General features: G+C 32.8%; 1 protein-coding gene across 3 annotated transcripts; it reads left to right on the forward strand.

The window, feature by feature from the left end:
* The first annotated feature begins 596 nt into the window (after positions 1 to 596).
* Positions 597 to 20,233, forward strand: LOC139498566 (cytochrome P450 2B4-like). 3 transcript variants are annotated; one of them, XM_071287008.1, is made up of 8 exons: positions 599 to 1,082; positions 8,947 to 9,172; positions 12,722 to 12,848; positions 14,199 to 14,349; positions 15,309 to 15,445; positions 16,369 to 16,465; positions 18,106 to 18,312; positions 19,903 to 20,233. In XM_071287008.1, the coding sequence occupies exons 1-8, from the start codon at positions 710 to 712 to the stop codon at positions 20,085 to 20,087; spliced, it is 1,503 nt and encodes a 500-aa protein (XP_071143109.1). In that variant the 5' UTR covers positions 599 to 709; the 3' UTR covers positions 20,088 to 20,233. The 3 variants fall into 3 exon arrangements, with proteins under 3 accessions (XP_071143110.1, XP_071143111.1, XP_071143109.1); XM_071287009.1 differs by lacking the exon at positions 18,106 to 18,312 and having other exon boundaries at positions 597 to 1,082; XM_071287010.1 differs by lacking the exons at positions 18,106 to 18,312; positions 19,903 to 20,233 and adding an exon at positions 17,670 to 18,065 and having other exon boundaries at positions 597 to 1,082.
* The last annotated feature ends 1,187 nt before the right edge of the window (positions 20,234 to 21,420 follow it).

Raw genomic sequence — 21,420 nt, forward strand, 5'->3', positions numbered from 1 at the left:
TATAACATCAATTTACTCAATTTTCTTTGTAATATATATACTAGTAGTAACATGGATATCGTTTTGGGGGGCCTTTATAGTTTGTTGTTCAGTGTGAGCCAATGCTCCGTGTTGAAGACCGTACTTTGACCTATGATGGTTTACTAATACGAATAGTGACTTAGATGGAGATTTTTCTTATTGGCACTCATACCACATCTTCTTATATTATTCTGCTCATTATTAGTCAATGATATGATATAATTATTCAAGCATTTTACTTTGCAATGACTACAAAGGTGATAAATTTTAATATATACAGCCTCCTCCATTAATAACTACTGTTTCCTTTGAATCTTAAATAAGAAATAAGAACATGTTTGCGTTATAACGCAAAGGTTTGTGTTATGTCGCAAAGGTTTGCGTTATAACGCAAACATAGGAAGAAAAATTAAAAAAAAGTGTGTGGCGCTAATACGCTTCCTTAGAAAAGACAAATATATCTTTTACAGTCTATAAAAGATCACTTAGCCTTCACCTAGTTAACAAGAAGTAATAACATAACATGTTTATTTATAGTGCATGATAAACATGATAAAGGGTATCACAGTCATGAGATTTTTAGATAACAAACAGTATAGAACAGTATAGAAGTAAACAGTTCTGTGTTTATTGATAACTCAGAACTTATTGTGAACGCTGTATTTCCTTGTTTGACCTCCACAACAGCATGTTGGGCCATTGTTTTAACCTATTTAACTATTTGAATTTATCTTCATTTTTTATATTAACAATAGTTTTATCAACAACTTACATTATGTGGAATACTTACTTAAATGGCAGAGTGAATATTCCTGGACCTATACCATGGCCAATTGTTGGAAACCTTCCGATGTTACTACGAACCAAGAACCCGAACATACTGTTCTTAGAATTGAAAATGAAGTATGGAAATATTGTATATTTCACACTTGGATCACAGCCTTTTGTACTTTGTTTCGGATTTAAATTAATACACGATGTCCTGGTAAAATATGGCGACAAAACTAAGTTCAGACCGCTATGGCTACGATCATTCGTTAAGCTGTTTAAAGGACAAACTAGTAAGTTGTTTAGTACTTGGTGATACACATTACAATATGTCTGCTTGGTTTTCACGCCCAGTAGCAAATATTACAAGCATATTAAAATACAATAACATAAATACCATGAAACTCTTAAATCAAACGTATGCATGCTAAATACAATTTAGAAGATAAAACTAAAAGTCTGCAAGTAATTACCCTTTCAGATATATATGGAAGTTTTTAACGACCTTGACTAGCTATTTACAGCCCTTGCACGGTTGGTAACCTTCAGAGGGGGAGGGAGAAGGTGTTCGTGGTATTTGATCTTTGGTTGGCTATGAGCGTTCATGACTTTTCGTTGTTGTACCATTTTTAGCATGGCCCGTGTTAGTTTGCCTTCGACTTGGTATATTCCACATCCTGTTATAATGACATACTTTTTTAACAATAGAAATTAATGTTTATTGAGGGTTTGTATTTTTTTGCCTATCATTCTCTTTTCTCTATATTTTATCACCCTTTTATTCTCTATGCTTGATACTTTAGCACCGAAATATTCTCTATTCTTTATATTATTTCCTATTCTTAATTTTGTTTGCCTTTTTACTCTATACTGTTCCCCTATTAGTTCTTTAGAATTGGCCCATTGTTCTATGTTCTCTATATTTTATCACCCAATTTTTCTCTATGCTTAATACTTAAGCACCAAAAATTCTTTATATTATTCTCTATACTTTATATTTTTTGGTCCTTTTACTGTTCCCCTAATTGTTCTATTTCTACTTTATACTGTTACCGTACTTGTTTTGTAGAAATGACTCATTACTCTCTATTCTTTATTGTTTGGCCTTTTACTCTATACTGTTCCCCTACTTGTTCTGTAGAATTGGCCCATTATTCTCTATTCTTCATTTTTTTGGCCTTTTACTTTATATTGTTTCCCTACTTGTTCTATAGAAATGATAGAAAATTCTTTATATTATTCTCTATACTTTATATTTTTTTTGTCCTTTTACTGTTCCCCTAATTGTTCTATTTCTACTTTATACTGTTCCCTATTTGTTCTATAGAATTGGCCCATTACTTTCTATTCTTTATGTTTTGTCCTTTTACTTTATAGTGTTCAACTATTTGTTCTGTAGAAATGACTCATTATTCTCTATTCTTCATTTTTTGGCCTTTTACTTTATATTGTTTCCCTACTTGTTCTATAGAAATGATAGAAAATTCTTTATATTATTCTCTATACTTTATATTTTTTTTGTCCTTTTACTGTTCCCCTAATTGTTCTATTTCTACTTTATACTGTTCCCTATTTGTTCTATAGAATTGGCCCATTACTTTCTATTCTTTATGTTTTGTCCTTTTACTTTATAGTGTTCAACTATTTGTTCTGTAGAAATGACTCATTATTCTCTATTCTTCATTTTTTGGCCTTTTACTTTATATTGTTTCCCTACTTGTTCTATAGAAATGATAGAAAATTCTTTATATTATTCTCTATACTTTATATTTTTTTTGTCCTTTTACTGTTCCCCTAATTGTTCTATTTCTACTTTATACTGTTCCCTATTTGTTCTATAGAATTGGCCCATTACTTTCTATTCTTTATGTTTTGTCCTTTTACTTTATAGTGTTCAACTATTTGTTTTGTAGAAATGACCCATTACTCTCTATTCTTCATTTTTTGGCCCTTTACTTTATACGGTTCCCCTACTTGTTCTGAAGAGTTGGTCCATTATTCTCCATTTTTTATTGTTTGGCCTTTTACTCTATACTGTTCCCCTTCTTGTTCTGTAGAATTGGCCCATTACTCTTTATTTTTAGCCTTTTACTTTATACTGTTCCCATATTTGTTCTGTAGAAATGGCCAATTACTCTCTTTTTTTAATTTTTTTTTTGACCTTTTACTTTATACTGTTCCCCTATTTGTTCTGTAGAATTGACTCATTACTCTCTATTCTTTATGTTTTGGCCTTTTACTTTATACTGTTCCCCTACTTGTTTTGTAGGTCAAAACATAATGAATAGAGAATAATGGGCCAATTCTACAGAACAATTAGGGGAACAGTAAAAGGACAAAAAATATAAAGTATAGAGAATAATATAAAGAATTTTCGGTGCTTAAGTATCAAGCATAGAGAATAATTGGGTGATAAAATATAGAGAACATAGAATAATGGGCCAATTCTACAGAACAATTAGGGGAACAGTAAAAGGACAAAAAATATAAAGTATAGAGAATAATATAAAGAATTTTCGGTGCTTAAGTATCAAGCATAGAGAATAATTGGGTGATAAAATATAGAGAACATAGAATAATGGGCCAATTCTACAGAACAATTAGGGGAACAGTAAAAGGACAAAAAATATAAAGTATAGAGAATAATATAAAGAATTTTCGGTGCTTAAGTATCAAGCATAGAGAATAATTGGGTGATAAAATATAGAGAACATAGAATAATGGGCCAATTCTACAGAACAAATAGGGGGATTGTATAAAGTAAAAGGCCAAAACATAAAGAATAGAAAATAATTGGTCATTTCTACAGAACATGTAGGGGAACAGTATAATGTAAAAGGCCAAAAATAAAGAATAGAGATTAATTGGCCAATTCTACAGAACAAATAGGGTAACAATATTATTTGTTTGGCCTTTTACTTCATACTGTTCCCTTATTTGGCCCATTACTCTTTTTTTGGCCTTTTACGTTATACTGTTTACCTACTTGTACTGTAGCATTGGCTAAGTACTCTTTTTTTTTCTTCTTTTTTTGTCCTTTTACTTTATACTGCTACCTTATTTGATGTAGAATTGGCCAATTACTCTTTATTCTGTAGACCCCATCCAGACCCTCTTACTATTAAACTTTATGTATATACCGTGTGACATGTACACAGGACATATTCTGAAAAACAAACATTTATGTATTGAGTTAGCTACGGAAGCCGATAAGGGCCATTCAAAAAAAAAAATTATGTCGTAATTACGACATAGCATGTCGTAATTTCGACATAACATGTCGTTATTACGACATCGCTATGTCGTAATTTCGACTCAACATGTCGTTATAACGACATCGCTATGTCGTAATTTCGACATAACATGTCGTTATTACGACATCGCTATGTCGTAATTTCGACATAACATGTCGTTATAACGACATCGCTATGTCGTAATTTCGACATATCATGTCGTAATAACGACATCACTATGTCGTTAAAACGACATAGCTATCGCTATATATAAAAGAATATGTATTATGATTGCCAAGAGACTAAATGACACAGAAATTAACAACTATAGGTCATCATAATGCCCCCAATAATTAGAAAAGCCCTACATAGTCAGCTATACAAGAGGGAGGAAAGATACCAGAGGAAGAGCCCCCGAAATGCTGTGTGGCAGACAGTGTTATAATTAATTATTAGCTCCCTTGGTAAAACTCCAAATTTTATATTTAATGTATTTCATTGTTAAATAATTTACATGAAGCTTAATAAGTACATATTTGTGAATTGCATAGACTTTGCTATTTGAATCCATTGGTTAAAGATATTCATTTATATTGTAAAGTTTAATATTTGCATCGTCGCAAAATCTTTGGTTACCTTCTTTGAATAGATTCAGTGAGAAACTTATATATTTTATAGATCCCATGTAACAATACCGACCCGACCGTGTATGTTAGGTCAAACAATCATTCCTACCAAAGCAAGTCAAGCTGTTCATCTCCCTACAAATAAGTGCAAACTTCAAGGCTTTTTGCGAAAAGTTTGAATTGAAGTCTTGATTGCTCTATTTCTAATTTCAAACGTTGGGCACGATGTTCCTACAACGCCTAGGATTTAAAACAGAATCTTCGAAATTTCATTCGCAAAACAAAATAAAAATAAAAATGTTAGAAAACACGAAACAATATTGTAACAAATTCAGTATATGTTTTAAATTATGTTTTTACAGCTCTTGATCATATACTAAGTAATATCTAGTTTATTTGAGGATTAAAATAAGACAGCTATTTAAAAAAAAGAATGTCCAACGTTACATTTAAGAAAAACTGTTTTAACTCTTATGTATAGTGATCCCATTTCTTATTCTCTGATCTTCTTGATTCTTGGCAGGAACAACGACATGTGTTGGTTCTCTGTGCCGTTAAAGCCGTTATTTTGCCAAATTTCATTTGACTCGGTGGCTGCATATTAAGCTGGAATAAAAAAAATGTCCAACGACGTTTTTCATTAACTCAACATCTGAAAGTGAATTTTATAAGTAGATATAGCAGAAAATGAATTAAAAGAGTAAGACAATAATAATATCTAACAAAAGTACAAATATTTGCCTCATGTGAGTTCAAATATTGCTGATTCAATAAAATCTTCTCTACACAGTCGTTTTTCAAACGGTAGCCATTTTGTCCAAGTTGATATTTCATTTTTCAAATCAGTTAACGCGTATTTTTTATAATTGAAAAGAACAAAAGTTAGATACACGAAGAGTAAAAATGCCAAGATTCTTTTCTTATTACCTACATATTTAGGTCTTAAAGGAATAAAATGCTTCCACACATTACAAAACGGTAGCCAATTTGTCCAAACGTCTGAAAACGCCTAAAATCCTAAAGACGCTAATTTCCGACGTTACATGTGCTAAAGTTTCAATTAAATGTTCAGGATAATTAAAACAAATCATGTTATGAAATTTGGAAAAAGAGGTTGATGATTGCTGCCGAAAAAAAAGAATAATGCATGTTGCTATAGACTCCGCCCGGGAACATAGGTTCGACACAGGTTAAATTTTGCAATTTTTATTAATCGTTTATAGCTTTTAACGATTTATTTAAAAGAATTGGGAAATGGGGAAAACATTCCATTACATGAACTTCGTCCAACTTTTGCAAAGACAAATTGGAGACACCAAGACAGTCTCTAAATGTAAAATGCGAATTGAAATTTATGTTACGGAAGTTCTCCGAAATAGATCATTTAAAGTCGTCACTTCAGTAAGGTGCAATCACCAATATTAAAAGACTTAATACCAGTTCACGGAATGTTTTACTTCGCGATTTGTCCTGCTATTCATGTTATAACAGTCGTGATGAAAGTAATTCCTGTACTAGCGAAGCCGGAACTTTTCGTCAATATAAACTTGTGCATGAAATGGAGGTAATTGAAAGACGAATCCCAAACAGCAACGAAAACCGTTTCATCGAATTGATAAAAACCCGGGATTATATTTGCCGTTTTCGCGGACGATCCAGGAGTAGATTACTATATTTTAGAATGTATATCAGAAGTTAAACGCTATATATGACTTGAGAAATGATTCTCAAGCCAAGGTTCAAGTAATTGAAGGAGTGTATTTCGACAACTTATTTGCTAGGGAAAATACAAATTTAACCAAGGGTAAAAATGTTCGATTTACTTGCAGAGTGTCAGATATATTTGTATTGATTGAATTAAGATATAGAAATTTTACAATGGCAGATGATATGCACCTTGAAAGTTAAACATCCTATGATAAAACAAAAATATGGAAAACCGTATACATGTACTTCCGTCCCATCTTTCCTTCCTACATTACTTGCGACAGTACTGCATTTTTAGTTTCCACAACTCGAGGTAATGTTTTATAAAATGACATCACAAAACGAACAGAACCAGAATCAACCAACAATATAAAAAAACCGAATAAAACTTGCAAAAATTAGACGAAGTCACAAACCCTCTTCGACACCGCAATGTGAAAGTGTAACGTCGTGTTGTAGGAATGTCGTGCCCAACGTTTGAAAGTAGAAATAGAGCTATCAATACTTCAATTCACCCTTATTACAAGAAGCCATGTAGTTTGCGCAGATATAAAGGGAGATGGAATGATTGGCATGCAATGTCAGTCCTCATATATTTCCACGTCTTATTTGTCTATTTCAAAGTGGTCTGACTGAACAGCCCTTCCACGGCAGGTATCTTATAAAACTTAAATGGGATTTTAAAAATATATAAGTTTCTCACTGAAGGTATCCAAAGAAGGTAACCAAAGATTTTGCGACGATGCAAATATTAAACTTTACAATATAAATAAAAAACCTTTAACCAATGAATTCAAATAGCAAAAGCTATGCAATTAACAAATATATACTTATTAAGCTTCATGTAAATTATTTAACAATAAAATACATTAAATATGAAATTTGGAGTTTTACCAAGGGAGCTAATAATTAATTAATAACACTGTCTGCCACACAGCATTTCGGGGACTCTCCCTTTGGTATCTTTCCTCCCTCTTTTATAGCTGACTAATCGGGGGCTTTTCTAATTATTGGGGGCATTATGATGACCTATAGTTGTTAATTTCTGTGTCATTTAGTCTCTTGGCAATCATAATACATATTCTTTTATATATAGCGATGTCGTTATTACTATATAGCTATGTCGTTTTAACGACATAGTGATGTCGTTATTACGACATGATATGTCGAAATTACGACATAGCGATGTCGTTATAACGACATGTTATGTCGAAATTACGACATAGCGATGTTGTAATAACGACATGTTATGTCGAAATTACGACATGCTATGTCGTAATTACGACATAAAATTTTTTTTTTGAATGGCCCTTATCGGCTTCCGTAGTTAGCTGAATTATCAGTTGATTTTTTTTTTATTAAAGAAAGGCACTTATTTGACAGAGTTAAAGTCACAGCGGACATGATATTAGAATATAACTGCTGGTGAATTTATAGGTTTTTATTTCTTTTATCAGTTTTTCAGAAAAGAAAAAAAGTTCTTCGAAAAAATGCTCTTTTACATGGTGATCGTTTTTTTTTTCTTTTCTTCTTCTTATATGTGACCAGCCACGACATATCCAGGCTGAGGAGGGTACATTGTCTAAAATTTGCTTTTTGTATATTTACCTACAATATTCCGAAACAAAACTCTCTGCCATGGTATTATGACATATTTGTTGTAATAGCAATGAAACGAGTCATATCGAATACCGGTATGAAAATGAGACTGTTCTACGACGACTTTTATTTATAGAATGCACTAATTTATAAAACACAAAATTATTGTATTTATTGGCTCTTAGTGATGTTCAATAGAGTATTTGAATAAAATTTCAAAGAGTTAAATTTACTACAATTAACTTGTTGAAATGAGGTAAGTTTAAAATTTGTCAAAGTAAGCTTTAAGAATTCCTTTTTTTAATTTAGATTTATTATGCACACATGTCTCTAAACATAGTATGAGACGCGTAACAGTTTATAAGTAGGTGTTCTCATATATGTATTTGATACAGTGCATTTATTATGGATATATTTCAGACTTCATTTATGAAAGAAAATCTTTAATTTTGTTTGTTTGTAGCTCTATTTTAGAACACGTAATTTAAAGTTGTTGAAATGAAGTTATTTTAAAATTTGCCAAAGTAAGCTTTAAGAATTCCTCTTTGTAATTTAGATTTATTATGCATGTCTCTATACAAAGTATGCGACGCGTAACAGTTTATAAGTAGGTGTTCTCTTATATGCATTTGATACGGTGCATTTATTATGGATATATTTCAGACTTCATTTATGAAAGGAAATCTATAGAGCAGAAATTTGATTGTTTTCGTATCAATTTAAAATGTAGATTCAATTTCACTTCAAACGATAAAGTAAAACTTCTTCAAAACTTATATATGATGTATAGTTCGGCGTCCGCAAAAAAGAAGCCAAGAAAAGTGTTTATCTCTTCTTCACAAATACGTATTTCATTGAATCTCGATATTTATCATGTTTATAAATTTTCTTACAATGACGTTCTACCTCCATAAGCCTGCAAATGTCATGGCGGGTCACATATTGGCATGATAGTTTCAATTTTGTATCATTTAATCTACGACTCATTTTAGGTTTAGTGTTTAGCAATGGACAAGAATGGGTAGCTGGACGAAAATTTACTGCTGCAGCATTAAAAGATTTTGGGGTTGGAACAAAATCGATTGAAGAGAGAATTCACGAGGAAACACGATACCTGATTGATTTTTTCTCCAAAAGTCAAAATTCTTCAATCGATGCTAGCAAACTATTTCCGAAAGTCGCATCGAATGTTGTTTCAAATATCATTTTCGGGGAACGGTTTGTATAAACATTATAGTAATTAAAAATATGATATTATTGTATATTACTTAAGAAGGAAAAAAAAAACAAACACTTTTTAGCGACCATTTTAATATGATAAGCACAGGGTATAAACTGAACTGACAAAGTGATCCGAAAATTTTATCAGTTAAAATGATGGGATGGGATCTGCAAACAGTACCATTCTTTCACGTGGACAAATATATATGTGTGCAATCTAAAAAAAAGTATACTAGTATGTGAAGTTTAATTGATGAAGACTAAAAATTGAATTGATTACAAAGCAAAGTACCTACTATACACCGCCTGCCAACCCGATCGTATATCGTCTACTTTTTTTTTTAGAAAAGGGATGCTATTACTTCATATAAGAAATAAAGAAGAACTCACTGCAAGATCACACATTAAAATGGTACCAGTTTCCAATTCGATAATTTTCTGTTTAAACATGAACTATGTTTGAATAATGCATGCGAGTAAATTTCTACACTTAAGTTATCATTAATATATATTAACAACCGGTGTAGCAGACATCATTCTTAGTATTCTATTATTGTTCATAAAGGTTTCAGTGTACAACACATTTCTGCATACCGGTAACACACTGAAATGGGTGGAAATTTCACAGTTACCTTTAAAGGCTGGCTCAAATATTCACGATTTTTACTGCCGTCCTTGCAGCATTACCGATAATAATTTGTTAAAAGTCTGATCAAGATCTTGTAAATCGTGAATGGAAATTCAAACTTTTAATAAAATTTGTGAAAACATTTATTTTTATAAAGTCTGATCAAGATCTTGTAAATCGTGAATGGAAATTCCAACTTTTGATAAAATTTGTGAAAACATTTTTTTTATCAAGACAACAATGAGATATTGTTCAGGAAGCGTGCAAATTCAGCCGTTTCCTTCCAAAGTTATCCCGATTATGCCGTTCTCAACCCGGTTCCTATCCGATTTGCATCTTTCTCATGGTTAAAAACGACCGAATCTATTCCGACAGGGTCCCATTTCTGCCGAATGCGACACGACAGACACCAAACAGTGAACCGACGCTGACGAAAGATATCCGTAAAGGAAAACTGTCGCCATATTTGGGATGATCAGGTACTGTCGGAACCAGGGTTTCCCCTGGGTCAATTATTTTTTTCGCCACCTCTTTCGCCAAAACAATATATTTTTCGCCACTTTATTATTTTTTTCGCCAAGTAACATAAATATATTTTTCCTGTTGTGCCCTTTTGTACTAAGAAGTAATTTTTACAACAAAACAAAAGCTTTTATCACATGAAATTGATCCCTCATTTCATGTGTAGTCATTACATTGAAGGGTTACTCTCATTCGAGAGGATGTTCCCAGCCTTTTGGATTAATATACATTTTTTCATAACGACAGTTTTCTTTTCTTGACCATCGTAAATGAAAAAGTTGAGACGTACAACTATGCTTGAAACACGTGCATGTGTCACTCAAATGACTTTATTAAAGTCAAAGGATAAAAGAATTAAAGTTTTAAATCGGAGATTTTTCTTGCTTTTGAACAATTTTCGTCACAACAACAGCTTTTTTTTCAAAACTATCTTTAAAGGGAGAGATGTCAAAAGTTTGCTTCAAACACGTGCGTCGCAAAGATGTAAATAAATTCTGTATGTGACATTTATAGCGGAAGCCATTTGACCATATCATTTTGTGAAACAATTCAATCAACACCTTTATTAATTAGTCCTTTGTTGTCAATAGCTATAAAATGCAATCAGCTGATTATTGATTTTCTGTCTAAATCTTAATGAGGTCAAGGTGAATTCCGAGTATTGTCGGATCAGGTAAAGTCCGAGAAACTCGAAAAAAAGTAAATAAACAAGATGGAGGAAAATAAATCGGTTTATATATTTCTTTCGCCAAATTCTTTCGCAAATGACGAATTTTTATCGCCACAATTATTATTTTTTCGCAATTTGCGAAAATGGCGACCGCCAGCGGAAACCCTGGTCGGAACACAATCCTATCACAGTCTGCTGCACTGCACTGCAAACGGCTTTGTCTGGACTCAGTCGTATATTGTGTTCTGTAATTGTCGGTACTCTGACGAGGGTATTTTGTTGAGTTTCGTATTAATAACGGGACTGTTCCCGAACGGTTCGTCAAAGACAGTTCGCATTCGGGATGCAATCTGGACACAATCGGCAAAAATACAGCAATGACAAATCTATACAGATCATGCCCGTTCTACAGTATACCGTCCACAAAAAAATAAAAACAACAGAGCATTGTTACGATTTTGATCCGATAGAGCAGAATATTTTACCACATAATCACGATTGTAATCCTACCAGACAAAATCGGATGAGTTTTCCCGAATGTTATGTCGTGACAGATTAGAGAATCGTAACAATGTTCTGTGTTTTCTGGACGTTGTTCTTTGAAACCTGCATGATCTGGAGACATTTGGCATTGCTGTTTTTTTGCCGATTGAGTCCAGATCCTGCGGAATGAGAACCGTCACTGTCGAAAATGTTTTGAGAACTGGGTAATCGGGAGAAATCTGATTAAATTTTGACGCTTCCTGAACAATATCTGATTGTTGTCGTGATTAAAAAAATGATTTTAAAAAAGTTGATAAAAGTTTGACTTTCCAGCCACGATTCACAGGATCTTGATCAGACACATTTTAATCGGGAATAGTGCTGTCAAGGACTGCAGTAAAAATCGTGAATGTGTGACCAAAGCTTATGTCATGACGATTAAGAAACGAATCAACTTTTGTATATTCAATTTAGTATTTCATGCGTTATGTGTAATTTGGATGATGCGTTTCTGAAGTCCCTCAGTATATTATTCGTAAATGTTTCCTTTCGAAAAAAAAAAAATCGTGATATGAAAGAGACGTTTTTCTATTTTTCCGGCCATCTGTTTGTATGGGTTTAAATGTTCGATATCAACAGTAGTATAGTGCAGATATGATGGTTTTGGGAAAACAATATAACTAAATTTGGATTTTTTCTTCTTTTTAAATTCCTTTGACATTGTCATAATTTAATTGCGCTGATAATTTACAATTCAGTTCATTCGGCCTCCAGAATATTTGACCAAGATGAAACACCTGTTAATCATGCGTAAATCGGTACTTATAAGTGTATCTACATTATTTTTCAAATCTTTCATTTGTTCATACTTGAAGTCATGTGTAACGTTAAATCATAGATAAAACAATGAAAAACGTGTTTCATACAATAGTCATTTCCGTTGCTTTTTGAGGGTTTTTGCAGTTGTGTATGTACTGATTTGGTGTCATAGATGGATACCCCATATCTTTTGTTTTTATATTTCCACCGATTTTTCTCCACTGCTTTGATATCATGCACTGAACAAAATATCTAGATGCCAGTCAAATATTTTATTCTCGCACAAACTCTTAAGACTATTATCATTGACTATACTTTTTACATATCTACTGATAAATATGTTTAACCAGCTTCATATTTTGATATTATCTCTTCGCATCTATATCGATAATTATAAACTAATTATCTTATTTTATATTCCTAGATTTGACCACGAAGACCCAGAATTCATTAGACTCTTAGAGAACGTACAGTTTATCATAGAGCAAAATTCGCCTTTCAGGCCTGATAATTTCTTCCCAATTTTAGAAGTTTTTCGAACAACTAATCAGGTAGTTCATATCTTTTAACATTATTTCTAGATCTGTTTACGCTTATGAATTTAAATGTATTTATTGAAGCTGCATTCTAGAGAGTACTAAAAGCGAAGTTTTAAGCATTGAAACCATCCCTCTCAAAAACACTAGAAGATACAAATAGCTAACGTCAAGACAATAAACAACACATTGGTCAGGAAAAGAAACGTTAACAAATTAGCATAGATAAGAGGCATCAATAATTTACCGATGTCCAAATCTCATAAAGTTCTCCCTTTAGAAGATATCAATCTAGATAGGAAACAAATCCTCAAAACTTCAGGAATCGCACGCACTCCATTACAAACGAGACCATATTCGTCGACAGGGTAAGCGTTATTTTGAAGTTATATTTAACATTGCCATAAAAGCGGGAGGTTTGGCTTGCCACAAAACCAGGCTCAACCCACCATTTCTTTTCTTAGAATATCCTGTACCAAGTCAGGAAATTGTTATATTATATTTCGTTTCTGTGTGTGTTGCATTTTAATGTTTCTGTTGTGTCGTAGTTCTCCACTTATATTTGATGTGTTTCCCTCAGCTTTAGTTTGTATTCGGATTAGTTTTTTCTCTAAATCGATTTATGATTTATGAACTTGGAACAGCGATATACTACTATTGCACTCGTTTAGAGTGTCCACCTATGTTTAAATTTCCAAAGTTTTAACCTAGCAATCTTTAATTATTTACTGATTGTTTAATAGAAACAAGAAGATGTGGCATGAGTGCCAATGAGACAACTCTTAATCTAAATCACAATATGTAAAAGCTTAATCATTATACGTCAAAGTACAGCCTTCAAGACGGAGCCTTGGCTCACACCGATCAGCAATCTATAAGGGGCCCCAAAACTACTAGTGTAAAATTAAATATAGATAGATATAGGAAGATGTGGTATGAGTGCCAATGAGACAACTCTCCATCCAAGTCACAATTATAAAAGTAAACCATTATAGGTCAAGGTACGATCTTCAACACTGAGCCTAGGCTTACACCGAACAGCAAGCTATAAAAGGCCCCAACAATTACTAGTGTGAAACCATTCAAACGGGAAAACCAACGGTCTAGATGAATAGATAATCTATATAAAAAACGAGGAACGAGAATCACTTACAAATGTAGGAACCACATAAACAGACGACAACCACTGAACATCAGATTCCTGACTTGGGACAGGTGCAAACAATTGAAGCGGGATATATGTAAATCATGTATCTTGTTTTAAGGGTATCTGTAGGACAAAACCTAGACAAAGTCTTCATTGATTACCTTCACTCGGCAGTTCCGTAATGATTGCCAAATAAACGAAATAAACCTCTTTTACAGCTTCAAGCTGCTGTCGAACGTTTCAATGAGACGAAGGAGTGTATACGGAGACGAATAGATAAACAGAGACTAACTTTCGATCCTTGTGTTATCAGAAATTTTCTTGATCTTTACCTTGCTCAGGAAGGAAAACAGGATTCGAAAATATCAGGTAGCATTTTAACTTATTATCATATCAGGTAGCAATTTAACGAATATCAGGTAGCATTTTAACTACTAATATCAGGTAGCAATTTAACGAATATCAGGTAGCATGAGGTGCTAATTTTTTACATCATATCCGGATTTCGACAATAGGGATCGAAAAGTATTTGGAAGGCGATTTAATTTATCTCAATTTAGGATAGACTCTTGAATTTTAAAGGGTCAAAATAGGATGAACGGATTATAGAAACCGTAGGGAAAATATAATACAAGCCCAAACGAAATAAATATGAACAATTCTAAATTTAAAACATCGTTCAAACCTATGATTATGTTGGATAAAAACAGCAGTTTTAATACGTGTGCATGTTACAAATTTTGTTGTAGAGGGGTTTAAATACAGTTTTTAAAAATTTTCAAAACATTTTCAAAAAGACCAAAAAAGTGAAAAAGTATATTTTTAACAAAACACATTTGACTAACATGTCGAACAACAGATGTTCTTAAACACTGCTGACTGCCATTGACGATTTCAAAATAATTTAATCACAAGATGTAACGAAGGGGATCTTCAATTTAATACCAAATAGAAAACAATAAACTTGCGGCAAAGATGGTAAACCACAAACATGAGGTGCTAAAATTTGTACACCACAACCGGATTTCTTATATATTATTTATCGCTATTTTTGCATTTTTCCTTTGAATTTTTTTGTGATAATTTTTCATATCATGCTACTCGCTTTGGATGGAAAATTATCGCTAGAAACTAAGGAAGCACGTGGTGTTGCTAATGAAATTGACTACGTCGTTATAGGTAAAATAGCGGTAAACAGATTATCATTGGTCATCTCAACGATAATCTATAAATATATATATATGCGCTATGATTTATAGAGAAATATATTAAGCTTATATCTAAACTGTTCTTACATAAACATCTTTATCCATATTTTATTTTGGCAGAAAGTTATCTTTTTAACACAATTGTTGACATGTATTTTGCTGGAACCGACACAACATCTGGCGCATTGCAGTGGTGCATGCTATATATGTTAAAGTTCCCGGATGTTCAGCTAAAATGTCGAGCAGAGATACTAGAAGTAAGTTAATATTGTTTTGTTGTAAATATAATCTTTTTACCGTAGGATAAGCAGATATTCTGTGAGCAGATTTTACGAGTTACATATGGCACACTACGGAAGAGTAATACACAAACTTTTTTATATAGTTTTTCCTTTTTTGATGTAACACAAATCGTTGCAATATAGAACACATCTTTGTGACTTAACGTAAAACTTTATCTTATTTGTTTTATATATGTTTAAATGGAAGCAGATGTTATAAAAGTATGAGGCTGCATGTGTTAAATCTTATAACTATTTGCCCTTATTCCTGGAGTTTTACCAACAATGTAGCACACAATCATGACATACCAGTAATGATAAGCAGAACATTACAAAGAAAAATTACCCTGTTACACGTAATACATTGGATGCTACTTGTAGAGCATTTGAGATAAATCCACTTTTATGTGGGGTCGAGTTGCACTGTGCTTAGTTTCATTATAGTGTGGGAATTCGTTTCTCGTGTCGTATTTGTCCCCTTTTTTACATGGCGATGTCAGTTTCTCTCGTGTATGAATTTGAATGTCCGGTAAGTAACTTCAGTCTCTTTGAGTGTTCCACTCACTATCTTGTAGCATATAGCCGCAGAGTATGTTCTTGAGGAAACGATGATAATCCGTCGGAAGGGGACAATAAATGGCTGACCCGTGTTAAGAGAGAGCCATATCTCTTTCACGTTAAAGACACCCTTGTAGATTTCGAAAAAGAGCAGGCTAATGCCGCTACAAGGCAGCACTCGCACCCGCAAAGTGGAAAGGGATTAATATAAGTTGCAAAACATGTTTCCCAATCCACTATAAATAAATATGTTTAAATTAATGGTTGAAACCGTATTAAATTATGGAGAATGGAAATGGGGAATGATACATGTTTCATTCGAATTCGTTTGTCTATTGAAGGCAATTGGAGACAGTAGGTTACCAAAGCTTAGTGACCGAGAAGACCTATCCTACGTCAATGCTACACTTCATGAAATACAACGAATTGCGACAACAGGTATTAAAATATAGCATATTTTTTATAACCATATATGCCGTTTAGCTAGCAATTGCTACATTTGTACCAATCTCCATCAATAGTTTGTCCTTAAGTTGTGGGAAACAAACATTCTAATAATGGCCGCAATTTAAATTTGTATAACATAATAAGAGCGAAGTTCATTCTATTGGGTTTGGCTTTTATTTAAGTCCCCTTTAATCATACAGCCTTTCACACGGGCTTTCGTTCGATGGTATGAGCATTCTTGATGAGGATTAACAAAAAAAAAAAAAAAAGCGCTACGAACCCTTAACATTTATACAGTGTTATTTTCATTTAGCAATATTATCAATACCGGTGCTGAAGGACTGTTATTATTCGAGTTTATCCCATAAATTTAGTTCTTAATACAGATATTTTGTATATCTAATAAAGGTTCTTTTCTCCAGTCTGTGTTATCTACCATATGTCGTATAGCTAAACCCGTAACGCATAACACGTATTGCACCCCTTTTGGAACTCGAGATTGTTTCCGACACAGTTTTTATCCGCTTGAAATTTTAGAGACGACAATGATTCGTGCTGCCGAATGAACTCTTGTATGTCAATGTATTCAATAAATGCAGTCACTTTTTATTACAAAATCTCTTTTAAAAAAGGAAGATTAAAGACTTGTTATTCCTCTTATCTAGATTACACCGATAATATCAGTGCACTAAACTCAATTCTCTAAGTTAAAATCTCAATAAATGGTATAACAAAAGGTAAAACAGTACACAAGTACAAGTTTACATTCTTTATGGATAAGGAGTGCTACTGCGACAGCATTAAAAATGACGTCAACCTGAAACCACAGTTCTTGTGTCATTTGCATAACTACAAATACTCAAATTTGATTGTTCCGTTACATTTTTCCCTTCTGGTTTAAACTCCGATAGACTATGTTGCCGAAACCAAATTCGTAACATTCATTGTGATCTATTCATGCGCGATACAACTTGATGTTTGGGGTTCAAGCAAAATAAGATTGAAAAAAAAATCCATAAATGCTATTTCTATGCAAATAAATGATAAAAAGAAATAATGGATTAACCGTCTTGCTTCCCTCAGTTTAAGGATGTTCAATCCTCTTGTTTTAGAAACTTTTCCTAGATATTCGGAATCCTCTGGTTTTATCCATTTATTGTCATTAAAAAGAGTATTGCCCATTTCATTTTTTTAGTTGTAGGTACTGATGGATTAGCTAGTAAAATGCGTGAAAATCGACAGAATGTGAATTAAACAATACGTATATTAATCAATGAGACAACAACACATCAACGACAAAAGCAACCAAAAGACATAAACAGGTCAAAAGACAGCTTATATTTCAGTTAAGATCAGGAACATAAATATTTCATGCTGCAAAGCCTCTCAGATTCACACCCGTTAGATTTACTCTTCCAAGTAATAAACTAACTGGTCATTTGAGAAATATGTCTGGTAATGCCGGTTAATGAGACACAAGGTTACAATGTATTTGTATATTAAGGTTTCATTTTATATGGTCTTTAAACATTTTGAGAAAATCATTGGTATACACTGTATATTGTACAGCCATCTTAGTAAGAATAGTCGTTTTCCGTTCACAACTTGTCATTATTATATGTACATTGTAGCTCCGATGGCAGTTCCCCATACTACGCTAGAAGATATTTATATTGAGGGAAAATTAATCCCGAAGAAGAGTATACTTCTCTGCGACTTGATGTCCGTACATCTTGATCCTATTGTATGGAACGAACCAGACATATTCCGTCCTGAAAGATTTCTTGATGACAAGGGTCATTTCCTTAGAAGTGAAAATTTCTGTCCGTTTTCACTGGGTTTGTTATTCGAGTTTTATATGATTACCATCATTTTTGTTTGTTGTTTTTTTATATAATGACATACAACCTATTTGAAAAAATATTGTCTTTGGGTTTTGTAATGTTTACCCTGCTTTTTTATTCCATTATAAAACATTGAAAATAATATCGAATAGTTCTATAGGAAAAATATGTTTGAGTAAAACAAAAGTGTTGGTGCTTTTCAAAACCATTAGGACAAATACAACTGATAGTCAATTTTATGAAAGAAACAAAGTGCAAAACTTTATATGCATGCATTTAAAACTACAGTCAAACATGCTTAAAAGACCATATATTGTATACCCCTCTGTAAAACATTTCAATTAAATTGAACCTGTATTAACAGACCACCTCTCTTTAGAGACAAATGTTTGCTCTCCTTTAAGTGGTCTCTTAAAACAGGTTTTACTGTACGTGGTTTCATTATTTCAATAAAAAAAAACTATTACTGGTATAACTAGTATAGTTATTCAAATGATACACTTCTCATTATCCTCAGTACTTTGATAGGAAACAACAATCTGAAGATTATATGGTATTTGCTAGAACCGTGGAGCATAGTGAATTTTATCATTATTGCTAAGATAGTTCCAATACATCATGCCTGTCATGTTTTGAAAGTGAATCCCCACATGTTCTTTACTTTTCTAAATAAAGGTAACAGTAGTATACCGCTGTTTGAAAATCATAAATGGATAGAGAAAAAAAAAAAAAAACCTAAAACTGAGGGAAACTTATAAAATATAAGAGAACTACGACACAACAAAAACAAAAAATTAAAATGCAGCACACACAGAAACTAACTATTATATAACAATGGCCATTGTCCTGACTTGGAACAGGGCATTTAAAGAACAAAATGGTGGGTCGAACCTTGTTTTGTGACATGCCAAACCTCCCGCTTTAATGGCAATGTTTATTATAACATTAAAATGACAATATTACATGGCAGGACTACAATACACATAAATGGGAGAACATATATGACAGGGAAACAAACGAATAGCTAACTAAAGGTACCAGGTTAAAAATTTAAATACGCCAGGCGCGCGCCACGTCCACACAAGACTAACCAGCGACGCTCAAATGAAAGAAGTTTGAAAGTCAAAACAAATACAAAGTTGAAGATTACCGAGGACCAAAAGTTCCAAAAAATTGTGACCAATACGGCCAGGGTTATCTGCCTGGGACAAGAGCATCATTATCATTTACAATAATTCATACTTTTGCAAACAGTTAATTTTATAAAATGACTATACAATAGATATACATGATTAAACTGAGGTTGTGACTAGCTACAGAATAAAAACGGATACATTATAAAAATACACAGCCGTGTTAGCCAAAGCTAATGCAACGCAGAAAGTACAAAGTGACGTCAATTGAATTTCTAAAACGAGTTCCCAAAATTAAGAAAGAATTTGGATGAAATTTAGTATGACTTATCTAACATTTATTAATAACAGTGAATAGCATTTGGTAATAAAACTAGTCCGTGAGTAGGAAAAAAAATAAACAACAATCATTTATTGCATAACGTGCTCTTGTTTCTTCTTATATTTCTAGGACCCCGTCAGTGTGTTGGAAAACATTTAGGTGAAGCAGAATTGTTTTTAATTTTTACTTCATTACTTCAACGATTTGACCTAATAAAGGCTAACCCTGATCAAACTTTGTCTACAGAAGGAAAGCAGACGTTCGTAACACTAGAACCACAACCTTATGAAATGAAATTCGTTATCCGAAATTAGCCATAATGTATGGATTGATCATTCTACAAACTTTGTTAATTTGATTTACCATTTTAATCATATACATGATATAAAACAGAAAGCAGCCACTAATGTAATATGCAGTATATGTGTATGCAAATATTTAGTAAATTTTTTTTATTCTATATTGTATTTACTTACAACGTAGCCTCATTCTCCTCATCTAATTAACTTGAAAGACAAAAACAATAAATGGAACCAATTGTGAACCACAAAACATTGAAAATGAAGTCAAAGTCATTTGAACCATACCAGATAGTTACGTACACCTAACAATTGTTCAATAACTATTAATCATTTAGAAATTGACCTTACCACGCACGTATAAAAACGTAACGTACAATGGCAGATCCATAATTATTTATAAGAGAGTCCCACTCCACTCATACTTCTGTGATTACCTATCTAATCAACCATTTAAAAATCATCTCCTTGTATGCTATATCTCCAAGAGCTTTAATAGTCCGATGATTCTATTTATATACTATGTGTATATAACATAGACTGGCCGACAGATATGCATATTGATAATGTACACCTTCTTGAGTAATGCAATAGAAGGAGCTACAATTTATCACAAACTGTACAATATCTTGCTTATTTAAGAAAGTACTAGTAGTTTTCAAATTTTTTGGTCCAATTATGTTTATTGCATAACTTTTCAGCTCTTGGAAGGCCACATTTCGTTGTTACAATAGAGCCGGACAAACTACCAAGATATGAATCTCGTCCTCATCAGTCAATTCACAGCATTTACAAGTTGGTGCTTACTTCCCCCCAGAATATTTACAATTCAAACTTTGTAGGATATACCGTATGTTCCAGTAATCAGGCGTGCATTTAAAGCTCGTTTTCCGATTTGATTTTCCTCTGAGTTCAGTATTTTTATGATTTTACTTTTTATATCCAAGATAGTTGAACATAGACAGCTCAAAGATAGATGAGTCGACCCAAAAGTTTTGCAGTTTTGATATAAGTGTTTTAAAGAATATATTTGAGATATATCAGATTTTTTTTGAGTCCAGAACTCTCGAATACTAGTAGATGTTTTGAATGTAGATATCCATGAAAGCAACCCTTGTTGGAAAGCAGTTATTGCTTTTTAGATTTTTAATATTCATGAGTGTTTGCAGCTTAGAGAGATCATTAATAGTAATATTTTCGCATGAAAGTACATGATGGAGAAATGTCAGTTGCCTTTGGTGAATTTCTGCCTCAAGAGGCTATGTCCCATTTAGAAGTAAAACTGCACAGATTGCTGTCAGGTAAGGATTGGAAACTCTTCAAGTTGTTCTTTAGATGAAATTTATTC

This window comes from Mytilus edulis, chromosome 12 (genome assembly GCF_963676685.1).
Source record: "Mytilus edulis chromosome 12, xbMytEdul2.2, whole genome shotgun sequence".
In the NCBI taxonomy this organism is placed as follows: Eukaryota; Metazoa; Mollusca; class Bivalvia; order Mytilida; family Mytilidae; genus Mytilus; species Mytilus edulis.